Below are 26344 nucleotides of genomic sequence, written 5' to 3'. Positions count from 1 at the left end.
GGCAAAATTTTAAGGAGAAACAGGATTTGCACAGCCTCAAACCTATCTCCCTTAAGATATTTATTAACTACAAAGGGAAAGATGACAGTGGAAGAACCTAGCAGAACCTTAACCAAGTGATCAAGGGCAACATTACCAATTGTGTTAGGCAATTCTTGAATTGCTGTAAAGAAATACCTGAGACTGGGTAATTTCTAAAGAAAAAAGGTTTGATTGAATAGTCCTGCAAGCTGTATGAGCATGGCACTGGCATGTGCCCAGCTTCTGAGGAGACCTTGGGGAGCTTTCATTCATGGTGGAAGGTGAGATGCTAGCGGGCACATCACATGGCCAGAGCAGGAGTTTGGTTGGGGAGGTGCTACACTTTTAAATGACCAGATCTTGTGAGAACTCACTCACTGTGGTGAGGACAGCACCAAGCCTTGAGGGAACTGCCCCCATGACCCAAACACCTCCCTCCGGGCCTCATCTCCAACACTGGGAATTACATTTCAATCTGAGATTTGGGCAGGGACAAATATCCAAACTCTATCACCATTAAAAAACATGTCACTATCATGAACCCTGTGATACGAGCCACAAAGAGGGATAAAACACTGTTTTTCTGGTATTCTTGACAAAAACTCTCAGTTACGTCATGAGAAAACATCAGACAAGCCCAAATTGAGAGTCATCCAACAAAGTAACTGATCAGTACCCTTCAAAAGTGTCAAGATGACCAGGCACGGTGGCTCGTGCCTGTAATCCCAACACTTTGGGAGGCCGAGGTGGGCAGATCACAAGGTCAGGAGTTTGAGACCAGCCTGGCCAACATAGTGAAACCCCATGTCTACTAAAAACAAAGAAAAATTAGCCGGGCGTGGTGGTGTGCGCCTGTAATCCCAGCTACTCAGGAGGTTGAGACAGGAGAATCACGTGAACCTGGGAGGCGGAGGTTGCAGTGAGCCAAGATCGCACCATTGCACTCCAGCCCGGGCAACAGTGCAAGACTCTTTCTCAAAAAAAAAAAAAAAAAAAAAAAAAAAGATGTCAAGGAAATAGAAGACAGAGACTAAGGATCTCTTACAGACTCCAGAAGACAAAAGAGAAATAACTAAATACAGTATGGGGTCCTGGATAGAATCCAGTAACAGGAAAAGATGTAGTGGAAAAACTGTAAAATTTGAATAATGTCTATAGGTACTAGTACTGCCAATGTTAATTTCCTGGTTTTAATAATTTTGCTATGGTTATGTAAGATGTTAATAATAAGGGAAGCTGGATGAGGGATAAATAGAAACTCTGTGTACTACTTTTGCAGCATTTCTGTAAGTCTAAAGTTAGTTCAAAGTAAAAAGTTAAAAAATAAATAAAAGTCCTACTGCCAAAAAAAAAAAAAAAAAAAGTGGTAGGGCTCCAAGCTGGAAAATTACTGAGGCAGAACTCTAGCTTGGGATCTATTCTTAGCTTCTAGTCCCAGCATGAGGATTAGAGTCAGAATTGAGAGACTAAGAGAAAAGGAAGAGAGAGTTGTTATTTATGGTGAGCCACCACGTCCCAAAAATATTAAAAATCAAACTTTAGAGTTGGAAGGGTTTTGCTGATTAGGAAATCAATTGGGTGGTAGTGAGGAAGGAGACATTCACAGAAGGAGTGATGAAAAGGAACATGGAGAGTAAGCGTGTGACAGCTGACCTGGGGAAGGGCAGTCTCAATATTAGTTTAAGTGATACAAATGCCAGTCAGTATGGAAATTAGAATTGTATTTCCAAACAAATTTCAGATATTCAAAGCTTCCTTCTCTTTATGTGAGATTAGCTTAATTCTGTCACTGATCCTTCATTTGAAGTAGAAAATGGTCTATGTAGAGTGCAAGCCTGTGACTCAACACAAGCGTGACATTTTTGCTGCCACTCAGTCCCTTTGATGAAGTTTATGACTAGTTTTATCATTTTTTATATGCAGCATTAAATCAGGAGATCTTATACACAAGACTGTATTGACTTCTAGTCTTTTCTTTCTGTATATAGCCCACAGGCCTGCCCTTTTCTTTCTTCCCTCACAAGAGTAACCTAAAACTTACTTGCTGTCTTCCTCCAAAGAAATAATGCAATTCTGCTCTTACCAGATATGCCGTGGATGAAATTATTTTAAGAAAAAGTTTAGGAATTTAACAGAAGGAAAACTTGAAATGAAAAAATAGTGTAAGAAAGACATAGCTAAAAAATGAAATTTAAACAAGTTATTTTGAGAGACAAGAATTTGCCAAGGAGAAAGGTTTACCTGCTGATTTATTATGGGTGGACTAATCCTGAACCATTCCCAAGGAGTTGTAATAATAGTGACTATGTATGATGACTTTCTCAAAGGTGTAGGGAGTGATCTAGTATCTCTTACCGAGTGCTGGTACTAACGAGAAACTGAAGGGAAAAAAATCTACATTTTCAGGCTTGTTTTCTATTTTTATACAGAGGGAAAGTTATACATATATTAATAGAAAATTTGGAGGAAGTAACATGTTTTTGACAGATTGTGTGTACATATACCTACTACGTAACTACTTTAAAATGTCCAGTAAATAATCTATTTTGAGCCACAGTACAAATCTAATGAAGATGTTGCCTGAATTCTGCAAATGCATCAATACTTTATATTTGGAATGCAAAGAAATATCTAAAAATTAAAAGAGAGGCAGCCACAGAAGGTGCAACTTTATTTATTTATTTTTAATATTCTTAGTTAAATTTTCTGCCTTATACCTTTGTGGATATCATATTTTTTTACTATAATTCTAAGTAGTTATTGCTGGAGTCAAAAATGTTATTAATTTTTACAAGATTATCTTATACCAAAAATCTTGAACTCTATTAATTCTAATAGCTTGCTTTTCTCTGTATAGATAACTATATACTTTAATAATAAAAACTCTCTCTTCCATTTAAGTCTCTGCTCTTCCTATTTCTTTTCTTTTTCTTTATAGTGCTACCCAGAATCTCTTGTATTATATTGGATAGTAGCATCTTTGGCTTCTTTCCAATCTTTTTTTATCTTTATTCTTTTTTTTTTTTTTACTTTAAGGTCAGAGGCACGTGTGCAGGTTTGTTACATAGGTAAACTCGTGTCACAGAGGTTTGTTATACAGAGTATTTCATCACCCGGGCATTAAGCCTAGTACCCGTTAGTTATTTTTACTGATCCTCTCCTCCTCCCACTCTCCGCCCTCCAGTAGGCCTCAGTTTGTTGTTTCCCTCTATGTGTCCATGTGTTCTCATCTTTTAGCTCTCACTTTTAAGTGAGAACATGCAGTATTTGGTTTTCTGTTCTTGCATTAGTTTGCTAAACATAATGGCCTCCAGTTCCATTTGTGTTCCTGAGGAGGACATGATGTCATTCTTTTTTACAGCTGCATAGTATTCCATGGTGTATATGTACCACACTGGTTTTTGTTTGTTTGTGTTTTGTTTTGTTTTGTTTTTTTGAGACAGAGTCTTGCTTTGTCCCCCAGGCTGGAGTGCAGTGGTGCGATCTCGGCTCACTGCAAGCTTCACCTCCCGGGTTCACGCCATTCTCCTGCCTCAACCTCCCGAGTAGCTGGGACTACAGGCACCCGCCACCATGCCCGGCTAATTTTTTTTTTTTTTTTAAGTAGAGACGGGGTTTCACCAAGTTAGCCAGGATGGTCTCAATCTCCTGACCTCGTGATCCGCCCTCCTCAGCCTCCCAAAGTGCTGGGATTACAGGCGTGAACCACCACACCCGGCCTGTACCACATTGTTTTTATCCAGTCTGCCGTTGATGGGCGTTGAGGTTGATTCCATGTCTTTGCTGTTGTAAATAGGGCTGCAATGAACATACGTGTGCAGGTGTCTTATGATAGAACGATTTGTATTTCTTTGGATTTATACCAAGTAATGGAATTGCTAAGTTGAATGGTAGTTCTGTTTTTAGGTCTTTGAGGAATCACTACACTTTTCAACAGTGATTGAACTAATTTACACTCCCACTCCACAACCTTGCCAGTACAGAAGGTGCAACTTCAACATTGTCTTTTATTAGATGACATTCAGCCAAGAGCACAGATTTTTTTTTTTAAATAAAATCAGTAAAATAATCCTTTTTCTAAATATCACAATTTTTGTCTTTAAAATGATGTCTTCTTACTTTAGGATGTTGCAGCTGATTTTCTCAGCCATACTTAGCCTCAACATGTGGAATCAATTGAAGTGAAATATGATGAAAGTTTATATTGATGTAGAGGTTTGCTGTTTGCTTTTTATCAAGTGGAGATTTGTACCCATGTAGACATAACCACTGGCATTCACTATTGATTGAAAGGACAGATCAATTGCTGACAGGTTTTCTCTTTAGGTTCCTTACATTGTGTTTAAGATAGGTAAAATAATCACCAATCTATCTGAAGAAAAGAGTGAAGATTTTTAAAATACAACCTCTGATTTCCATTTTCCATATTGTGCTCAGACTTCATTGCTTCACTCACAAGCAATTCCTGTCTTCAGCTTTGTATATGTAGTAACATTTCCTGTGTTGTTTGGGGGTTTTTTATGTTTAATGAGGAGGATTTCAGGTGTTTAAAAAATATTGACATTTCCAACATGTGTTAAAAGAACTAGGATGACCATACCGGTAGATGAGGAGTCTTTTCAAAGCAGAGCTCTTTCGTAGATGACTGGGAGATGCCTGATGAGTTAGAGATGGTGTTCTCTAAGAGATTCCTGAAGAACTGGAATCCAGTAGTATGTCTATGAATGCCCCTAGGACAGATTTCAGTTGCTGGTATGTAGGCACAAGGCTAGTAACTGAAAAAGACAGTATACAGATCCTTAAGAATGGTGGCGGTGAGGAGGATGAAGATGGTAATGGCGACATCAGCTGACATTGCTATGATTTACTAGGTGCTGAGCACCATGCTGAGTGCTTTCTCTACGTTCAAGCTGCATCTCCCCTTCCAGTTTTGTATTTTCTACACAGTCCAATCCCTTTTCTGGGTAGTAATGAGCCAGAAAAGTGGTCCTGATTAAAATCACCCTTTGTACTTGCCTTGGAGGCAAAGAGAACAGCCAGAAGACATGGGATGAGTGCTGTGCAGATTGTAACAAACAAAAAACAGATCCTAGAACTCCAGGTCTTAGCCAGTCAGCCCAGACCCTGGATGGTATTAATGCTTATAAATTATCTGTGTTCTTTGATTTGAAGACCTACATCTAACAAAAATCTCACTCCTTTCCTTCTTCCTTTTATCTAATTCTGATACTCTTTTTCTGTCTGTGTCTGGGTGCTCAGAAAACATTTAATGCTAATTTTAAAATCTGAATTACTTTGTTTTTATAAGACTTAGTTTATAACACACCTGTAATCCAAAAATTGATAGAAGTATATGTGTTTGCTGAGACTAACATGATTTTTCTTGGATTATTTCATTCCTAATGCTTTGTTTAAAGATTAGACTCTTTCCTATACTGCTCCATGCTGAATAAATGTTAGTGATATCAATGTAAGTCTTTATTTTCAGGCTTGCTTCCTGTTTCTTATAATCCAGAGGAAAACTCCATTTTTATTTATAAATTTTATTCTGGGTTATATCATATGCATACAATAGAAGTAATGTATCAAATTTCCGATCTTACATAAATCAGACGTTTTCTGAGTCAGCAGCTTTTATGTTTATTTGGAAAAGTTGAGGAATGTAGAGACAAAAAAGTATTATGTAATACTGAGATATTAAGTGATTTCTAGTATAATCACTCAATAGCTGATAATCATAGCTATTGCTTTTACTACTGATAAGCCTGTTTGCATTCTCATCTTTCTTTTGTAGGTGGTTGCCTATCACTATTGTCAAGCAGATAATGCCTACACTTGCTTGGTGCCGGAATTTGTCCACAATGTTGCTGCCTTGCTCTGCCGCTCACCTCAGCTGACAGCCTATCGGGAGCAGCTTCTTCGGGAACCTCACCTGCAGAGCATGCTGAGCCTTCGGTCCTGTGTTCAAGACCCCATGGCCTCCTTCCGGAGGGGAGTCCTGGAGCCGCTAGAGAATCTCCATAAAGGTACAGATAAGGCCCAAAAGGGGAAAGATGGAGGTTTAGAGCCCAAGGTCACCCGGGTCATACTATAAAAATGATTAATTTTATCACATTGCCAAAACTAAATATTCCATAGCTGGATATACTTAACAGACAAGGGATTTTACTTGCAAAAAAAAGTCCAGCAGTAACTACTACTTCCTCTTTTCTTTATAAAAATTCTCAGCCGGACACGGTGGCTCACACCTCTAATCCCAGCACTTTGGGAGGCCAAGGCAGGTGGATCACAAGGTCAGGAGATCGAGACCATCCTGACTAACATGGTGAAACCCCGTCTCTACTAAAAATACCAAAAAAAAAAAAAAAAATTAGTCGGGCGTGGTGGCGGGCGCCTGTAGTCCCAGCTACTCAGGAGGCTGAGGCAGGAGGATGGCATGAACCCGTGAGGCAGAGCTTGCAGTGAGCCGAGATCACGCCACTGCACTCCAGCCTGGACGACTAAGCAAAACTCTGTCTCAGAAAAAAAAAAATTCTCATTCTTATTTCCAAATAGAATGCCTTTTCCTTGTGAAGACAGTAGAGCTTTCAGTCCTTTCTGTGAAGTTTAAATAAGTCAGTAAATTTGTGGCTCCAACGCAGTGTTGTGAAGTTCTATGGTTGGAAATCTCCCCTGTAATATGTAATATTAATAAAAAATGTAATACTAATAAAAAACTTATTACCCCATCAGTTCATGTGAAGTGGAATGGCATCCATGGTTGCACAATTCTGTGTATAAACCAGAAATCATGTAATTGTACACTTTAAAAGCTACTTAAGTGGCATAAGGGTATTTTATGGTGCATAAACTATCGTAGGAGAGCTGTTTTTTTAAGTGGAAAAAATTAAATGGGATCCATCTCCCACTCATGTTCGTACCTTTCCTCCCTTTTTCGTCTGCAATTCTAGTGTTAGCAGTGGCCTAAGTGCAACCATTTCCTTGAAAATGGTGCATTCCTTCTTAAGTCTTCCTGCCCCATACCCTTAACATAGTTTTGTTAGTGCCAGAAGCCAGAGAAAAGGATGTGGGTATGCACACAATTCCTGAGCAATCCTGTTTATTCCTGAGAGTCTTAGACACCTTTCTCAAGGGCTTTGGAGGTACTAATAAGGAAAGATGGTTTATAATTTCTCCTGGCTGTCATCTTTAGTTGTTTTAGCTTCCATGCTGGTTACCTGGATATCAGAATCTCTCTTTCTCCTCAACTCTGATGACCTCTGTCACTATGTCTGCTACCTGTTACCTTTTTAAACCTTGCCATTTCTCCACAAGTATTTTTAAGCCTATTTCCTGGACATTCAGTCAATCTCTAAAACCTGTTAATTCTGCCTTCATGATGTTTCTCACACCCACTTGGCTCAGTTGTTTCTAGCATCATTATCACAAGAATTTTAAGTACACTTCTAAACCATTCATGGCACACCTGGTGGGGAAGTTCTTCCCCAGTCTCTCCAGTCTTCTAGACTTTATGTATTTCTTCCAGATAAAGTTTTATAAAGCACTTCTCTGATCACATAATTCCCCAATTCATAATCCACCGATTGCCTGTTGCCTTCTGAATTAACTTTCAGTTCCTTGTTCTGACATTCAGGATGCTTGATGGCCAGCATCCAACCTACTTTTCAGCTTTATTATTCACTGTTATCCTTAGGAACTGTGTGTTTATGTGTAAACTAAAATATTCACTAGTCCTCAAATACGTCCCTAGATTTTCCCACCTCCATATATTCACTTACTATTTTCTTTCTTGATATACCTTCTTCTCACATCTCTGCCTGTCAGAATTCCACCCATGTATCAAGGACCAGCTTAAATGCTACCTCATTCATGAAATACCTACTGATCTACCTGCCCCCCTCCAGTCAGAAATGATGTCCTTCCAAATGACATTAGATCTTTTTTCAAAATATATGTATGTATTTATGGAGCATAACACATAATATATAACAAGAATTTTACATTTTATTATTAACATTTATTAAATATTTACCATATGCCAGATACACTTTGCAGTTTCTAAGAATTACTTTTGTACTTATCCCTCTGAGTAAATTGTATGTTATTGAAATTAGGAACTTTTGAAAATTCAGCTTTTATCCTTCATAGTGGTTACCTCACCTTGAACATAGTAGGCATTTTAGGGAATACGTTTTGAACAGATACATGAATATAGAAACTGCTCACATGTAGGAGTACCTTGAAAGAAGCACAGTGATACAAGGATCTACACCTTACAACCAATTCAAGAAGACTATCCAAATGCTTGCAGTCAGCTCTAGATTCTCAACCATAATTCATATTTTTAATAATTTTGCTACAAGATATATCTGCTTCTCATTTAGGTGTCCATAACTAGCTTTAGCCATCTCTATTGATAAATACTGTTCTAAGTAAATTTAATTACTTCATTTTATGTCCATGTTTTTAACTTACCCTTAAATCACCATTATGAGCAATAGCTGGAAACACAGTTTTCCAGCTGGAAATGCTAAAACTTACTAGAGTGACCAAAAGTCGGGAAATAAAGAAGAATTTTTTTTTAGAGATAGAACAAGCAAAATGGTAGATATATAAGCAATAATATCAACAATTACATTACATGTAAATGGACTAAACGCTTATGCTAAAAGGTAAAAACTGTCAGACTAGATAAAAAGCAAGACTCAACCATATGCAGTTTTTTAAATATAAAGACATAGATTGAAAGTAAAAGGATAGAGACTGTATAAACATGGAGCATAAGAAAGCTGGGGTGACTATAGTAATCTCAGAGTAGATTTCAAGACGAGAAGTATTTCTACAGAGGCATTTGATACACATAGAAGGGCCAATTCATCAGGAACATGTATTCGATGTATGCACCTAATAACAGAGGTTCAAAATTCGTGAATCAAAAAGAGACCAAATTAAAGAGATAAATAGCTATAAGTCCCAACTACTATGGAGACTGAGGCAGAACAATGTAATTAATGACTATCTAGTTATTTAATGTTTAGCACATTTTTATCCCACTAAACTATAAAAACTGCATAACCATTGAAGACATAGCAGCTAGTATGGTAACTGGAACATAAAAGGAATTTAAGCTAGGCTTGGTGGCTCATGCCTGTAATCCCAATGCTTTGGGAGGCCAAGGCAGGAGGATCACTTGAGCCTAGGATTCAAGATCAGCCTGGGCAACATAGCAAGTACCCATCTCAGCAACAACACCAGCAGGCATGGTGGTGCACAGTTGTCGTCCCAGCTGCTCAGGAGGCTGAGGCAGGAGGATCACTTGAGCCCAGGAGGTCAAGGCTGCAGTGAACCAAGATCATGCCACTGCACTCCAGCTTGGGTAACAGAGTGAGACCTGGTCTCAAAAAGAAAAAAAAAAAAGTTAATCAGTGTAAGTCATCATATTAACAGAATAAAGGAGAACATCCACATAATCATTTCAATAAATGTACAAAAGCATTTGACAAAATACTACATCGGGGTCCCCAACCCCTGGGTCATGGATGGATATAGATCCATGGCCTGTTAGAACTAGGCCACACAGCAGGAGGTGAGTGATGGGTACCGCCTGAGCTCTGCCTTCTGTCACATCAGCTGCAGCATTAGATTCTCATAGGAGCACGAACCCTATTGTGAACTATGCATGCAAGGGATCTAGGTTGCACACTGCATCTGAGGCCTGGTAATCTGAGGTGGAACAGTTTCATCCCTAAACCATCCTCTCCACCCTCCACCCCAGAAAAATTCTCTTCCATGAAACCGGTCCCTCCGAACTACACCAATTAGTGATAAAAACTACACAAACTAGGAGGAGAAGGAAGTTTAGTTTGATAAAGGGCAACTCCAAAATACATGTAGTGAAATGTTGAATGCTTTTTCCCCTAAGGTCAAGAGCAAGACAAGAGTGTTCCTTCACTCTTACCACTTACATTCATCATTCCACTGGTGGTCCAGGCTAGTGCAATAAGAAAATAAACAAGCATGCAAATAATATAAAGATTGGAAAGGAAGAAGTAAAACTGTCTTTATTTGCAGACAACATAATTGTTTACCTTAGAAAACTCTAAGGAATCTACCCAGAAAAAAGAAATCTGACTAGAACTAGTAAGCACAAAGCTTTAGGCTATAAAGTCAATATACAAATACTTCTATACTAACAACAAAATACTGAAAATGAAATTTTAAAACTATGTGGCAGTTTTAAAACACGGCTACAAATTCTTTGACATTACTTCCACTAATAGTTCAACCTGGGTCCCCTCCCTTCATAACAGGGCAGGCTTGCAACTGCTTCAACCAACAGGATACTACAAAGTGATGCTATGTGACAACTGAGGGAGGTTGCAAATAGCCATGCAGCTTCCATCTTGTTCACCAAAGCACTTGCTTTGGGAGGCATGTATTACCATGTATGGAGCCTGACTACCCTGAGTTCACCATGCTGCAAAGCACAAACCACAGGGAGAGTCTAGTTGACTGTCCCAGTGCTCATTCCTGCCCTGCCACCAAACATACGCATGAATAAGCCTCCAAATGATTCCGGCTTCCAACCCCCAGCCCCAGACATTCAGGTAACCGCTTGCTATTTGATATAGCAACAAATAAGTAGAATAAATATGATTTTCAGTAGCACCAAAAAATATATAATACTTAAAAATAAATGTACAAAAGATATGTAAGACATAGTGAAAGCACAGCAAAAATATTGCAGAGTGAAATTAAAGAACTTAGTAAGTGGAAGAGATATGCCATATATGTGGATTGGAAGATGCTAGTTTTTTCCTTAAACTATTCTATAAACATAATCCCAGCTGGTTGCAGTGGCCCATGCCTGTAATCTCAGCACTTTGGGAGACCGAGGCAGGTGAATCACCTGAGGTTGGGAGTTCGAGACCAGCCTGACCAACATGGAGAAACCCTATCTCTACTAAAAATACAAGATGTAGCCGGGCGTGGTGGCACATGCCTGTAATCCCAGCTACTCAGGAGGCTGAGGCAGGAGAATCGCTTGAACCCAGGAGGTGGAGGTTGCGTTGAGCCGAGATTGCGCCATTGCACTCCAGCCTGGGCAACAAGAACGAAACTCCATCCCCCCGCCAAAAAAAGAAAGAAAACATAATCCCAGCAGAATTTTTCTGTAAAAATGGACAACTTTTAGAAATGCAAAGTACCAAAAATAGCCAAAACATTCTTGAAGAAGAAAGTTGGAAGATAGGATCTGGTTTCAAGACGTACAGAATTACAGATTACTATAATAGTCCTGACAGTGATATGCTAGTAAATGTTTAACAACCAGCCAGGAATGGGGGGCTGATTTGATGCTTACACGTTTAGCAATCAGCTCTCATGAGCCAGCCTGAGTCAGGTCCAAAATTCCACAGGCAGGATTGTATTCATGCAAGGATAGAAAATAGATCAATGGAACAGAATAGAGAATCCAGAAATAGATCCACATATGCAGTCAATTGATCTTCTCTAAGGTGCCAAGACAATTAGAGAATTCTTGTCATCAGATGGTGCTGGAACAACTAGATAAATGTTTGGTGGGGGGAAATGAATCTCAATCCTTACTTCACACTCTACACCAAAATTAATATGAGATGAATCACAAACCTAAATAGAAAAGTTGTATCTCTAAAGCTAATAGAGAAAACATAGAATATCTTCACAAACTTGGAGTAAAGATTTCTTTAGGACATAAAGTATCACTAATCATATAAAAATGATGACAAATTAGACTTCATCAAACTTAAAAATATTTGCTCAACAAAAAATACCTCTAACAAAAAGGAAAAGCAAGTCACCAAAGGGGAGGAAATATTCACTGTTTCTGTGTGTGAGAGACAAAGCACTTGTATGTACCATACATGTAGAATGCAAACAATTCAGTTTTTACGTGGACAAGCGATTTAAGACACTTTACAAAAGGAAATACATCAGCAGCCTACAAGCACATGAAAAAGTGGTTAACATGATTAATCAGGGAGATGCAAATTAAAATTACAATGAGAATACCACTTCACACCCATTAGAATGGTTAAAATTAAAAAGAATGAATATCCAATGCTGGTAAGGATGAAAAACAAGTGGAACTCTCATACATTGCTGGTGGGACTATACAGTAGTGCTAGTACTTTGGAAAACTATATATCGGTTTCTTTTTTTTGAGATAAGGTCTCTCACTCTGTTGCCCAAGCTGGAGTACTGTGGCATGATCACAGCTCACTACAGCCTCGACCCTCTCGGCTCAAGCAATCCTCCCACCTCAGCCTTCTGAGTAACCAGGGCTACAGGCACGTACCACCACACCTGGCTAATTTTTTTTTAAGAGATGGGAGTCTTGCCATGTTACCCAGGCTGGTCTCATACTCCTGGGCCCAAGCAGTTTCCCCGCCTCAGCCTCTCAAAGTGCTGGGATTATAGGCATGAGCCACCACACCCAGCCAGCAGTTGCTTATAAAGTTAAATGTACATCTCCTTTATGACCAAGCAGCTCTATTCCTACATATTTACCCAAGAGAAATGAAAGCATATGTCTGCAAAACACTTGTACAAGAATGTTTCTAGCAGCTTTATTCATAGTCGTCAAAAACTGGAAACAGCCCGAATGTCCATCAACAGAATAGATAAAGTATTCAATTGAATACTTCTTAGTATTAAAAAGGAACAAAATAGGCCGGGCGCGGTGGCTCACGCCTGTAATCCCAGCACTTTGGGAAGCCGAGGCGGGCAGATCACAAGGTCAGGAGATTGAGACCACAGTGAAACCCCGTCTCTACTAAAAATACAAAAAATTAGCCGGGCGCGGTGGCGGGCGCCTGTAGTCCCAGCTACTCAGGAGGCTGAGGCAGGAGAATGGCGTGAACCCGGGAGGCGGAGCTTGCAGTGAGCCGAGATCGCGCCACTGCACTCCAGCCTGGGCGACTGAGCGAGAGACTCCGTCTCAAAAAAATAATATAAAATAAAAAAATAAAAAGGAACAAAATAATAGTACACTCAGTGTAGAAGAATCTCAGAAACATGTTAAGCAAAAGAAGCAAGTGTCTGCAGTGACAGAAATCAGAACAGTGGTTTCCTATTGAGGACTGACTGGAGGGGAACCTAACAGAAATTTCCGGAATGATAGAAATGTTCTGTATTTTGATCACAGTGTTGCTTACATGAGTACATATAACTGTCAAAACTTATCAAAGTGTATAGTTAAGATCTTTGTAATTCACTATATATAAATTTTATTGCAATAATTTTAAAAATAGAGTTATTTTTTAAAGGTAGTTGGAGTTTTTTCAATGGAAAACACTTTCAATTTAGAGTCAGAAGCTAGATTTCAAATTATGTATTTTCTTTGAAAAATGAGTCAATATTTTTCACAGTACTTTAAAGTTCCACAAGTACAGTGATTAAAATACATACACACACGCACACCCACATGCTCATGTGAAACAAACGAAAAAGTTTTGAAGTTTCTCAGTACACTTTTGCTTTAGCTGCCAATATGAAATGAAAGGAGACACAAATTGTTTTGTTTTGTTTTGTTGGGACAGGGTCTCACTCTTGTCACCCAGGCTGGAGTACAGTGACAAGATTATAGCTCACAGCAGCCTTGACCTCTTGAGCCCAAGCGATCCTCCTGCCTGAGTAACTAGGCCTACAGAAGCGCACCATCATACTTGGCTAATTTTTTTCTATTTTTTGTAAAGATAGTGTCTCACGATGTTGCCCAGGCTGGTCTGGAACCCCTGGACTCAAGCCATCCTCCCACCTCAGCCTCCCAAAGTGTTGGGATTACAGATGTGAGCCACCAGGCTCAGCTGAGACACAGTTTGTTACCACACTGAAGGAAAGATAACTCAGATATTATGTAAAGCTTTTCAGAACAAAGATATTGTCTGATACGAGTCTTCTTTTTCCACTTTCAACAATTCCTATATATACCAGGAAAAGAATCTCATGCACCAGGATTCAGTTCTGACTTCAGTACTAGCTACTATCTCTTCTCTTGCAGTCTCTGTAATTCTTATTTCTCTCAGGCACCTAGGTAGTCTTACAATGAAACTACTAAGGAAGAAAGTTCACATATTTGTTAGGAACACATGTAAGTAGAGGCAGTGGGGAATCCCTGGTGAATGTGTATTTACAAGGGTTTAAAAATAAGGATTTTAAAGGGCTTGGGAAACCTTTTTAGTGACTTGTCACCTAGAGCAGTGGCTCCTAAGCACCAGTCCATTTAAAGTTTTTAGTTAGTCCATGACAGAATACAAAAATAGCAGCAACTCAGAATTTGTATGGATGTAGATATAATGTAGTTTTCCATATGTATGTATGTAAAGATTAGATAATGTCCCTCCTACTTTTTTAATGTTAAAATCCTTTTTATTCTATGAAATAGTGGTGATTGTGGATGGTAATTATATTTTACATGTTCTTACGTGGCAAAATATGAAGCAGCAATCCTTTGTTAGTCGCAAATTTATGGGTTTTTTGGTAGATTTTTTTTAAGCTACTTATCTAAAGTACTACTCTAAATATCTACAGAAATTTGAATAAGTGAACATACTGAGGCATTCTTGTAGGCTGGTTGCGTTTGAAAGTCAAAATCTAAAGACCGTTAATATCTCACCTCTTAAATTTATAATTGAGAAACCTTATTTAGCAAAGGAAAATGAATTATTTTAGGAACAGTTCTCATTGTTTTACAGTATTAGTAGCATTAGGAAATTATTTGCATTTATTGTTCTGAATCCTAAAAATTATGATATCCTTAGATAAATATGACCTCCTTACTTCCTAAATGATGAAATTTTTTTGACACCTACATTAGTAGGTGACTTGTAAGTAATTCCTTCGAAACAGGGGAAATCTAAAAAAAAAAATAATAACCAGAATTTAGAATAAAATTAACTTTATTAAGGGGGAGGCAAGTACCCCCTTTTAAAAAGAAAAAATGATATATTATCTGCTTTACTCACAGGTTTAATCTACTAAGAATTTATGCAAATAAAAATGTAATTTTATTAGCAAATGAATTATTCATTCATTAAAATGTCTGGACCATAATTTAGTATACATTACTGATCTTCATACTTGAGAATGTGTTTGCAATGATTTCCCAAAGAAAATCTCAACAAATGCATTATCATCAGCTGATTTCTCTACTGGAAGATCATGACTTTCTTATGAAGGAACCTGGTTGAAGTTATTAAAGGAGGTGTAATTGAAGGGCGGGGACAATGGTATGCTGGTAAATTTTTAACAGCCACCTGGGAGAGGAGGGCTGATTTGTAATATTTGCCAATTTTTATTATGTAAATATTCCCACCATAGACAATTCTAAGCTACCAGCTGTTTAACAATCAGAGCTTGAAAATATTGCAGTGGGCTCTCCTGAACCAGTACAGGGATAGATAGCTCCAGCACAGTGAGTGATACTAGCTGATGGTGCTTAGCCAGGCAGAATGCAACTAGAAAATTCCTCTATGGAAATTAAAGGCACAGTTAAGCTTAAGGGAGCCAGAGCCTTCAAAATCAAGAACATAACACGCCCCCAGTTGTTTGGGTAAATCCCAGTTAGTTCCAAGCAGCTCCTCTTTCTTCCTTAATACTTTGCACTCCCTGAAGGAATTTCATGTTTTCTTAGTGCTTCATCATCCAGAATACCATTCCATTAGTAACCATTGTTAATAGAGCTGGAATCCATAGTTCATTTCACTCCCTAAAAACTTGACAGATGAAAGTAATTGTTAAAACTCTTCATAATTTGATAACTGACTTGCAGTATTTTGGATATTGAAATTAAATCTCTCTTACAAAGTTTATGCTTTAGGAGAAAAATAATAAGGGCTTATTAATCATTGCAAAAGATCTGTATAGTTTCAAATATGGAAACAAAGTAGCATGTTCAGTTTCCATTGGTCTTGACTTTCAAAGGCAGGAAGAGCCGATTTTGTACACAAGTCCATAGACATTTTCTTCTGTCCTCAGCTTCATCTTCTTTTTGCTCCTCAGATAAAACCTGTTTCTCACTCCAGGTATCTGATGACTGCTTGCCCTCTTCCCTCTGCTTTCCCCCTTTCAGAGCCTGTGAGATCCTGCTAGCCAATAACTTTTACTTGTTGTTCACAATTCACTTAGACTAAAATGTTCTTTCAGTGTGGAAATTTTTGAATCTCTTGACTGTTCAACCAAGAATCAGTAAGCATTTAGCTAGTGCAAAAGCCTGAAATCTTACCAAGCTGCTTTGTCATCCTAGCCTTAAAGTTAAACTGATTTTGTCAGTGCAGGATCATGTGGAGTCCAAGAGAGAACTGGACACAAACATAGCTGATGTTTGTCTTTCCCACTTGAGTCCTCCACCTTTTGGAAGATCATGCAAGGGACTGGTCTCATTGAGGCTGTGTTAGGTATAGTCTAGGAAGCTACTAGGGTGTTGGGATCTAGCCCACCTGGTTCAGCTCTATTGCCTGGGATTCCTTTCCTCTGTTACTCTGTCTCTTCCTTCCCACTACACATTTACATTCACATACAGTCCTATATACTGCTTTAGACTTTACAGAAACCTTTTGGGGACATTCCCAAAAGAACATATGATACTATTCCCTTTATTGCTATCAGATAGAAAAAAAAAAGAAAAACAGAACACATTTTACTCAGCTTTTTCATGTGTAAGAGAAAAATGACTTCCCATGTGGAAATTTTCTTAACTCCAATACTCAGGCTGCCTTACAATTATTAATATGGAGATTTCTGAAAATAATGATATATATACTCGTATGTGACAAAAGCCTTCACACCTGATTAAGAGCAAAATGATTTTACGAAGTGAATTTTTCTGTGCCTGTAGAATAAATTATGTACCCTGAGCATTCACTAAACACATGACAAGCCTTTTCTAATATTTTGTTCCAAAGAAATATGTGATCAAAGATCCAATAAGAACTCATGTATCCGCTTGATAATTATTAAGTAATTTGTTTCTTTCAATCCAGAGAGAAAAATCCCAGATGAAGATTTCATCATTTTAATTGATGGATTAAATGAAGCAGAATTTCACAAACCGGATTATGGGGATACAATTGTATCGTTTCTGAGTAAAATGATCGGAAAGTTTCCTTCTTGGCTCAAACTAATTGTAACAGTTAGGACCAGTTTACAGGTATGTGTTTGTTTGCTTTTAAACTGTAAATGATTCCTCTTGGAAAGAGCTTAGACTGAAAAAGTTCTAGGTCCTAGCTTCCTAAACCTCTACTATGTCCTAGAGCATTAGGAAGAATAATTCCCAGAGAATTAGTCTAATATTTTGAGAGATATGATCTAGAAAGAACATTCTTTGTACATTACTCTCAGATTCCCATTCCTATTGCTCTGGATGAGGTTTGATAAAATGTTCCTCAAAATAGCATGAAAAGGAAGTCAATTTTTCTAGACTGTTCTGAGGACAGCAGTGTAAAGATGATCTCTAACACTTGGACTTTCATTTAACATTTTTTAATCATTTAATGCTATGCAGAATTCAGTTCAGTCTACACCCTAGAATCAGATCTTCTGGTTCCTCCCTCTGCTTCTACTTAAACAACTCTTCTATAGCATGAATATGGACTTTCTTCTATATCTGTCCTCCTCTAACAAAAATTGGCAATATTAGGGCTTTAGATTAAATTTACTACAAATGAGAGATAAGTTGTTTTTTTTTCTAATTACTTTCCCTGCTCACTCACTGGTCACTTAATGGCCTGGAAGAAGGACCAGGAATGTGAGAGTGAGCCTGTAAAAATATATGGGCTAAAGATAAATGACTCTACTTTCCCTAGCATTCTCCTTGTAGCTGAGTTGGTGTCCCATTCTTTACATATTCACACTTGGTTTGGAACAATGTTTCTCATTCTTTTTATAAAAATTATTTCCTTCTCTGATGAATATTAAAATCTCAAACATTATACACTCATCTCACTATTTGGATGCAGCCCCCATGTCATAAGCACTAAGGTACAGAAAATAGACTGTACATTTAAGTCCCTCCTTTCCCCCTCTGCCAGGCGCTTAGCATTATTTCTATATATTGACCAATTAGCATTACTGTCTTCCATGATGAGAAACTGTATTTCTAATCCTGGCCACCACCTTACAGATATTTATTATTAATCTCAAAGTAATTTGAGCTAAAGGATATGGGTAAATCAATATAAATCCATCTTTACAACTGAAAATTATATAACCTATCATTATTAGTAGCTTGATGGTTAAAAATGAAAAATGAACGAAAGAAACCTCCAGGAATGTAATCTCTGACTGCTTTACCAAATGGATGCTTTGGAGATGTTATCCTCATACATATTCTCACATAATATCATGTGCAGTCTCAAGAGAAATTGTGTTTCCGGGTAGAGTAGGTGACTTTAATTTTTCAGCTGTGCCAACAGAAAAAGTACTTCAACTAAGAATTTTTAAAAATTATTTCTTTTCTGATAGTGAAAGAATGTATAGGTTTTAGAAAATGAACCTTCATTTATATTTGATCATCATTATTTCCACAAACATTTCTTAAGTACTTAAGAGTATTTCAGGGACTATTCTAGGGGCTGGAGATTGAAAATGAACAAGACAGGCAATATTCCCATCCTCCTAAAGCTTATATTTTAGTAAGGAACACAAAAAACAAATGAGCAAAAAATTAAACGTATACTAAAATTACAGGTAGTGTTAAGTGCTATGAAGAAAAACAAAATAGGATGGAGGGATGACTGGATAGTACTTGTTTTAGATAGAGTATATAGGAAAGGCCTGTCTTTTAAAAGTGTTGAGATCTGATCTGCCTTTTTTAAAGATTTCTGTCAACTGGCTGTCTACGTAATAAAATGTAATGGATAAAGAGTTGAAGCAGAAGTATAGGTAAAAGTTAATGGTGGCTTAGACTAGAGTGGTAATGATGGGGCCCATGTGAAATGGTCATATTTCAATGGACTGTATTTTGAAGGAGAGTCAAAGGACTTGATGATGGGCTGAATGTGGGTGTCAGCAAGAGAGACGACTCAAGAATGAATCCTGGGTATGTTGTGAGCAAATGGGTGAATGATGATTTGAGGACAATAGAAAGATCACAGATACCTTCTAGACTTTGGTGGTAGGGTCAGTGGTAATGCCGTTTATTGACATGGGGTGAGTTTTGTGGCTGGAGACAAAATTAAATTCTGATTTGGTCACATTGTCTATGAAATACCCAAATGTAAATGTTGAGTAGACAGATACAAGATGGGACTCAGGGGAGATAACTAAGCTAGAAATATAAAGTTAGGCATGTGCCACATATAGATGATATTTAGCACCACGGGACTAAAGAATCTATTGATGGGAGTGAGAATGGCTAGAGAAGAGGAAAGAACAGAGCCCAGAGGCCTGGGTGAGCTGGGAAATAAAAAAGGAGCCAGCAAAAAAGGGAGGGTAAAAGTGGCCAGTGTGCTGAGAGAGAAAAGAAGGAAACATTCTCTGGGAGCAAGCTGCAGAAAGTGACTCCAGAAAAAATGCATCACGGGGAGATCTGTTGTGTCAAACGTTGCTGAGAGGTTGAGGAAGATGAGAACTGAAACTCTATTACTGGATTTGGCAAATCGAAAGTTACTGATGCCCTTGACATGAACCATTTCAGTGAGGTGGTGGGGGTGTAGCCTGATTGGAGCAAATGGAGGAGAGAATGGGAAGGAAAGAATTATAAATAGCAAATAGAGAAAACTTTTGTGAAAAATGGGAACAGAGATACAGGGTGGTAGCTGGAAGGAAGAATATGGAGTTTATGTCTGTGTGACTCAGCTGAGAAGAACCAGATGCAGAAGACAGAATGGGTACTCACAGGAGCAAAGTCCATGAGTTGGTAAGAAAGGATGGAATCCAGTGCATAGGAGTAGCCACAAAGCCGTATCACCTTCCCCCAATGGAATTTCCAGCAGATTACCAAGGTGCCAAGCTTCCTGATGTTAGAAGTGTACCTTTCAACTGAGGTATCTCCAGAAGGCCCACATTTAAATGTAATCATTTTATACATCTGTGTTGTGTGGGAAATTTTTTTTTAATAGTCATTTTATTAGGAGGGTTAGAAAGCCAAGTTTTTCTAAGTCATTCTTCGAATCCTTATACATTTCTGTTCCTGGCTTGTACTTGGCATTATGCCCTGGTTTACCCTGAGAAAAATTACAGCAAAAGAGTTACACAGCACTTCATTTTCTATTTATTTCAGGAGTGTTGTTTAGAATAACAATCATGAAATCACTCCAAAAGCACCCTTTACAAAGACCCATTAAAAAATGTATCTTAAGTCTCAATGTTAGGAGAAGTTGTATCCCTTCTATGCAACTAATTTGTTTTACTTTATGGATACTAATACTTGATCATGTTTCCCTGTTTGGCCACTTCAATGTTCAGAATAAATTTGTGAACCTCATAGTTGATCACAAGAGTTAGGGGAAACTGAAGGTCTTTCTGTCTCTTTCTCTCTCTCCATCTGTTTTAGGAAATTACCAAGCTGCTGCCTTTCCATAGGATATTTTTGGATCGACTAGAAGAGAATGAAGCCATCGACCAGGACCTGCAGGCTTACATCCTGCACCGGATACACAGCAGCTCAGAGATCCAGAATAACATTTCACTTAATGGCAAAATGGACAATACTACATTTGGCAAACTCAGTTCTCATCTCAAGACCCTCAGTCAAGGGTCCTATCTATATCTGAAACTCACCTTTGACCTCATAGAGAAAGGCTACCTAGTGTTAAAGAGCTCTAGCTACAAAGTAGTTCCTGTTTCGCTCTCAGAGGTTTACTTACTCCAATGCAATATGAAGTTTCCAACCCAGTCTTCCTTTGACCGGGTGATGCCTCTCCTGAACGTGGCAGTGGCCTCTCTCCACCCACTGACTGATGAGCATATCTTCCAGGCCATCAATGCTGGGAGCATTGAAGGCACACTAGAATGGGAGGATTTTCAGCAGAGAATGGAGAACCTCTCCATGTTCCTAATCAAGCGCAGAGACATGACTCGTATGTTTGTACATCCTTCTTTTCGAGAATGGCTTATCTGGAGAGAAGAAGGAGAGAAAACCAAATTTCTCTGTGATCCCAGGTAAGACACCGATCTGTGATAAGCAGTTCTGAGCCTGTTTTCTTTTTATTGCATAGAGTGTGAGTATTGAAAATAGAGGTGTTCTTCACTGAACATTTCACCTAGAAGAGATATCATCTGTGTTTCTTCTCAAGGCAAGGCTATAATGAGGTTAACTAATTTATTGTTTTACAGTGTTATTTCCTTAAGACTCAACATCTGCGTAGATATAATGCTACCCTACATTCCTATGTTTTTCTAAATAATTTTCACTGACCCCACAGGGTTCACAGGCTATAATTAAATTAGCCATTTAATGGACTTCCTCAGTATTATTATTTTGATATGAAGAAAGAATTGATATATTGTTCATCTCTTTGACTTAGAGCAGAATCGTTTCAAAATTTTTACTGCCCTTTTAAAATACCTTATCATTATTAAAGTTTCCAATAACTAAAACCATTAAGGTCCAGCCAGTGCTAAGCTTTATACTAGAAAATAGAATCTTAAACCTCCTAGCTGAAAAAGATTTGAAGAGTTCAGCTAGTCTATCCATGCTGCCTTTAGATACGTAAGGTGTCATTATCTCCATTTTCCTATAAAGGCCTTAAGATGCTAAATCAACTTGCACAAAGCCATAAAGTTAATACATGGGAGAAGGGAGAGGGCATGTACCAAAATAGGGATGGCAAGTGCATGATATATCCCGCCACTCCCCCACTCCACACATGCAGGAGGGTCACTGATTTACCCCAGCACTGTTTCCCAATGAGCTTCAACCTGAATTGAGAATCTTTCTCAACTCAAACCAGGCTAGATATGAAACCGTTTCCCTTTTTATTGCATGAAACCTAGTTCTCTGGCATCCTTGTGGGGTTCCGCTTTTACTCCTTTGTACTAACATTTTTAAAGCAGTATTCCTTTAATAAAGTTGGTGTTTTCAAAAGCCGGGTATATTACTGACTTCATGGAAACAAAGAAGACACCAACAACATAGCTGGCAAATGCAGAGCTTATTTTGGCTCAAAAAGAAGAGGCCAGATTTGACTATGCCTCACATGTGACTCATCAGAAAGAATAAAACTCTGTGTTCATGCTGGGGTTTTATTACCCTTCACCGTGTCCTTCACCAGACCTTATTAGAGACAACTGTACTGTGGGCATGCCGCTCAGCCTACTCCATGCTGATTCATCAGAAAATTAGTTCCAGATTATGATGAAGATACTAAGCCAGGCAATAGACTCTGTAGTATTTTCTCTGAGAGGGAAGCTTTTTTAAAGAAACATGCTGTAATGGAAAGAACATAAACTCTTGAGTCAAATTACCTGCATATAAATCCTGCCTCTTCTAAGAACTGTGACCTTTGGAAAAAGTTACATACTGTTTCTAAGACTTAGTTGTCTTATCTACATAAGAGCAATTATAATGCCTTTTTTCTAGAGTTGTTGAGAAGTTAAATGAGGTCATATAATATGATGCCTAGAATAGTACAGAGTAAAAGAAGCATTCGGGCTATGTTCTTTTTCCTCCCCTCACCCTGCAGTAATAGACCCTTCTGGTGTAACTTAGTTAAATCCTGTGGCTAATCGGATAGCGACAGCCATCTTCTGCTATTATCATTTTGGAGCACAAGATTTTAAAAAGAAACGATAAAAACAGTCCGAGTCCCTTCTGTGAATTGTATGGTGTTCCCAAAAGGATTTTACTATAAATCCTACTAGAGCTGTTGTCAATATTTAATACACAGAACTGGCAACTACATATATAGGAAAAAGAAACTAATGTAGAATTGCCTAATAAACACTTTGAGATCAGTTCCCAAAGAAACTTTGCTAGCTGACCTTAGATCCTGGGACATCTCAGAGGGTTGAAAGCTGAGGTCCAAGGCAACCAGACTACCACTGAATTAATAGTATCCCTACAACAGATCAAATCCCCAGGGACTCTAAAAGGAGAAAATATGGCTTTTATACAGCCATATCATGACTATACAGGCTTGCCTTCTCAACATTGCCTATTATCTAGGAGTTTTGCAGCAACCAGCTGATGCACTGGGACAAGAAGAGCAGGTACTTCCAGCTTCAAATCCGGTATAGTTCGTTCCCTGGTGATTGAGTAACATGGCTGCTGAGAGATCATCTTATTTCACTTAATGGCAGAGAGTAAAATTGTAAACAGTACCAGGAGTTATCAGAAAAAGCCTTCTTAGATTTCATTTCAGTTGGAATTCAACCCCCTCCCCAGCAAAGGCTGGCACCAACCTTGTTACTAAAGTACTGAAGTATTGATCTCAGTGCTTAAGGCTCCCTAGGTCAATGAGATGGAAATTCACTAAGAATTTAATGCTATTGGCAAAGCCCAAGCTGGTCTTTCAAAGCAGCTGGCTGCACTTGTTTTCCATTTCAGGCAGGTCTGATTAGCAGGACTCCAGGCAGGGTTTGTCTCTGTGGCCTTCGGCCTCCACTTCTTGCACATTCTTTCCTCTTCTGTTCTCTACTTTCTCTCCAGCTTCTGTCTAAAGCATCTAACGTATTTCAGTAGATCAGAGAAGACCAATTCAGTGCCTCTGAAATCACACCAGGTAAGCCAGTGCCTGATATGTATATCTCTGCGGTGTAAGGAGAGCTTCCAGAGGCAACACAACATTCTTATCCTTTCTAGTCCATTTTCCTGGGCTTTCAGCACTCAGTTGTTCACCCTGAACTTGACCTTATTCGGAAGTTAGATATAGATGCAAATATTCTACTGATGCCAAAAAGTAGTTGATCTTCTCCTGAAATAGACTACCCAAGGAGGTAGCTTCTGCCTGAGATGAAAAGAGTCAGTAATTAACAAAAGCTGGAAACAGGAAATAGCAGAGCCAGAGGTTAATGCTACAGCTTAGATTGAGTTTTCATTATTTTGAATACCAGACTGCTTATTGTCTCAGAATCTGGGCAAGGACTTGACCTACCAGAGAGAATGACCTAATGTTACATAGACGTATCATTGTCATAGAAATAAATGAGTAACAAGGTGAGTAGGGTGAGAGAGAGAGAGAGAGAGAGAGTGTGTGTGTCATAGAAATAAATGAGTAACAAGGTGAGTAGGGTGAGAGAGAGAGAGAGAGAGAGAGAGTGTGTGTGTGTGTGTGTGTGTGTGTGTGTGTTTATCAAACTGTAAGCAGAGTATCACTGAAGAATCTTTTAGATTTGCAGTTTAGGTAAAATATGCCCCTTGAAGCAATCACAAACCTTAGAACACACCACCTCATTCTGCTCTCTGTTTCCCACTGTTCATCACTGTCAGCCTTCTGACATACCCTGAACTTAATCTGTCCTATGTTTTCTTCCCTTGGGCACTGAGATATCAGATTAACTCACTAATTTAATAAGCAAATCCCTGCTATTACACTAATAGTAGAGAGATGAAAAACCTATTTGAGGCAACTTGTGCATTTAAAATAAGACATTTGAGAGAAGTAGTCATCGACCTTTGTTAGACAACCTTTTAGTGACTCTGATAGTAGAAATTTATGGCTGATAGAGTAGACAGTCGGAGCTACCAGCCTTGTGGTACTGTCCAGTTACTGCTTAATATTTCTAGATCGCTTTAGGCTCACCCTGAATAAATCTCCACTCTTTGTTCTGTTTCTGTTCCTCATTATCTCAATTTTTATGGTATCTAGCTTTCCGTCCCATAGAAACAGCTCTCAGATTAATATTTTTGTGTGTGTGTGTGTGTGTGTGTGTGTGAGATTTTAACAGATTAGAAGACTCTCCTGCCTTATTATGTGTGTATTTTTGTGGGGTTTGTTTGTTTTATTTTTTTGAGACAGGATCTCACTCAGTCACTCAGGCTGGAGTGCAGTGGCGCAGTCATGGCTCACTGAAGTCTCAACCTCCTGGGGTCTGGCAGTCCTCCTGCCTTAGCCTCCTGTGTAGCTGTGACCACAGGCACATGCCACCATGCCTAATTTTTTTTTATTTGTAGAGACAGGGTCTTACTATGTTGCCCAGGCTGCTCTCAAACTCAGGTTCAAGCGATCCACCCACATTGTCCTCCCAAAGTGCTGGAATTACAGGGATGAGCCACTGCACCCAGCATTTCTTTTTTTTTTTTTTCTCCCCGAGACAGAGTCTTACCCTGTCACCCAGGCTGGAGTGCAATGATGCGATTTCGGCTCACTGCAACCTCTTCCTCCTGGGTTCAAGCAGTTCTCCTGCCTCAGCCTTACTAGTAGCTGGGATATTACAGGTGCCTGCCACCTCACCCAGCTAACTTTTTTGTATTTTTAGTAGAGACGGGGTTTCACCAATTTGGCCAGGCTGGTCTCGACCTCCTGACCTCAAGTGATCTGCCCACTTCGGCCTCCCAAAGTGCTAGGATTACAGGCATAAACCACTGTGCCCAGCCCAGCCAGCCTTATTTTTAAATGTTTGAATAAAATACAGGAAGCTTGTTGTGAACTTCATGTAATGAGTATTGAGTTGATACAACCTAATGAGGTTGTGATGTGGGAGCCTAAGGTTGTGATGTGGGAGCCTAATTTGGTTTGACCTGATTTCCTCAAATTAAAGGCAGCAAATCCTGTGATGAATGGAAAGGGAAAAGGCGACACAAATCCTACCTATACCATGGGACAGTTAAGTACTCGCTTGATTCTTTACGACCAGAATTGATTGCTTATAATAAGTGGTTTGTTGATATTTTTCCTAATTTATTTGACCATACACATTGGAGACCTGATGCTCTAAAATCCATTGCCACAAAACAGGGTGTCAGAGAACAAGCAGTTTGTCTAAGGAAAAAGAGAAGACATCCTCCCCAAAGTGGAAAGTAACTGTGCCAGAGGTCTGTATAACAGGGCTTCTTACAGAATAGATGGGGCTGAAATGACTACAGAATAAATGGTGAGTTGAAGTTTGTGTTGATTTTGTTTTTTTGAGCCTCCAGGCAGATGACATTTAACCTTACCCTCACTGAAACACAAATTCGAGGTCACTGCTCCTGATAGTCATTGCAGGCTCCCAGAGCAGACCCTTAAACTGGAAGATGGGTTCTGCTTTCTCAAAGCATTAGGAGAGAATTCAACAAAATAATGAAGCGTGGGGAGAAAAAAGGGTCTCTTAAAACTAAGTCAACCCTTAGGAGGCGTGGAAGAGTTAAAGCAGAGAGAAGAGAATATACCAGACATCTTTTATTCTCACTTTCAATTTTTTT

At 38.8% G+C, this 26344-nt stretch overlaps 1 protein-coding gene across 7 annotated transcripts in view; it reads left to right on the top strand.

Annotated features, from left to right (window-relative positions):
- Positions 1 to 26344, top strand: part of TANC2 (tetratricopeptide repeat, ankyrin repeat and coiled-coil containing 2) — a 478761-nt gene that overhangs the window by 383585 nt on the left and 68832 nt on the right. For all 7 annotated transcript variants that reach the window (XM_008012171.3, XM_037993758.2, XM_008012175.3 and 4 more), the window contains 3 exons: positions 5816 to 6047; positions 17043 to 17209; positions 20555 to 21162. In XM_008012171.3, the coding sequence (XP_008010362.1) occupies positions 5816 to 6047; positions 17043 to 17209; positions 20555 to 21162 (1007 nt within the window). The remainder of the gene's footprint in view (positions 1 to 5815; positions 6048 to 17042; positions 17210 to 20554; positions 21163 to 26344) is intronic.

This window comes from Chlorocebus sabaeus, chromosome 16 (genome assembly GCF_047675955.1).
Source record: "Chlorocebus sabaeus isolate Y175 chromosome 16, mChlSab1.0.hap1, whole genome shotgun sequence".
In the NCBI taxonomy this organism is placed as follows: domain Eukaryota; kingdom Metazoa; phylum Chordata; class Mammalia; order Primates; family Cercopithecidae; genus Chlorocebus; species Chlorocebus sabaeus.
The sequence above is the reverse complement of the archived record's forward strand: the minus strand, read 5'-3'. Positions and strand labels throughout refer to the sequence as shown.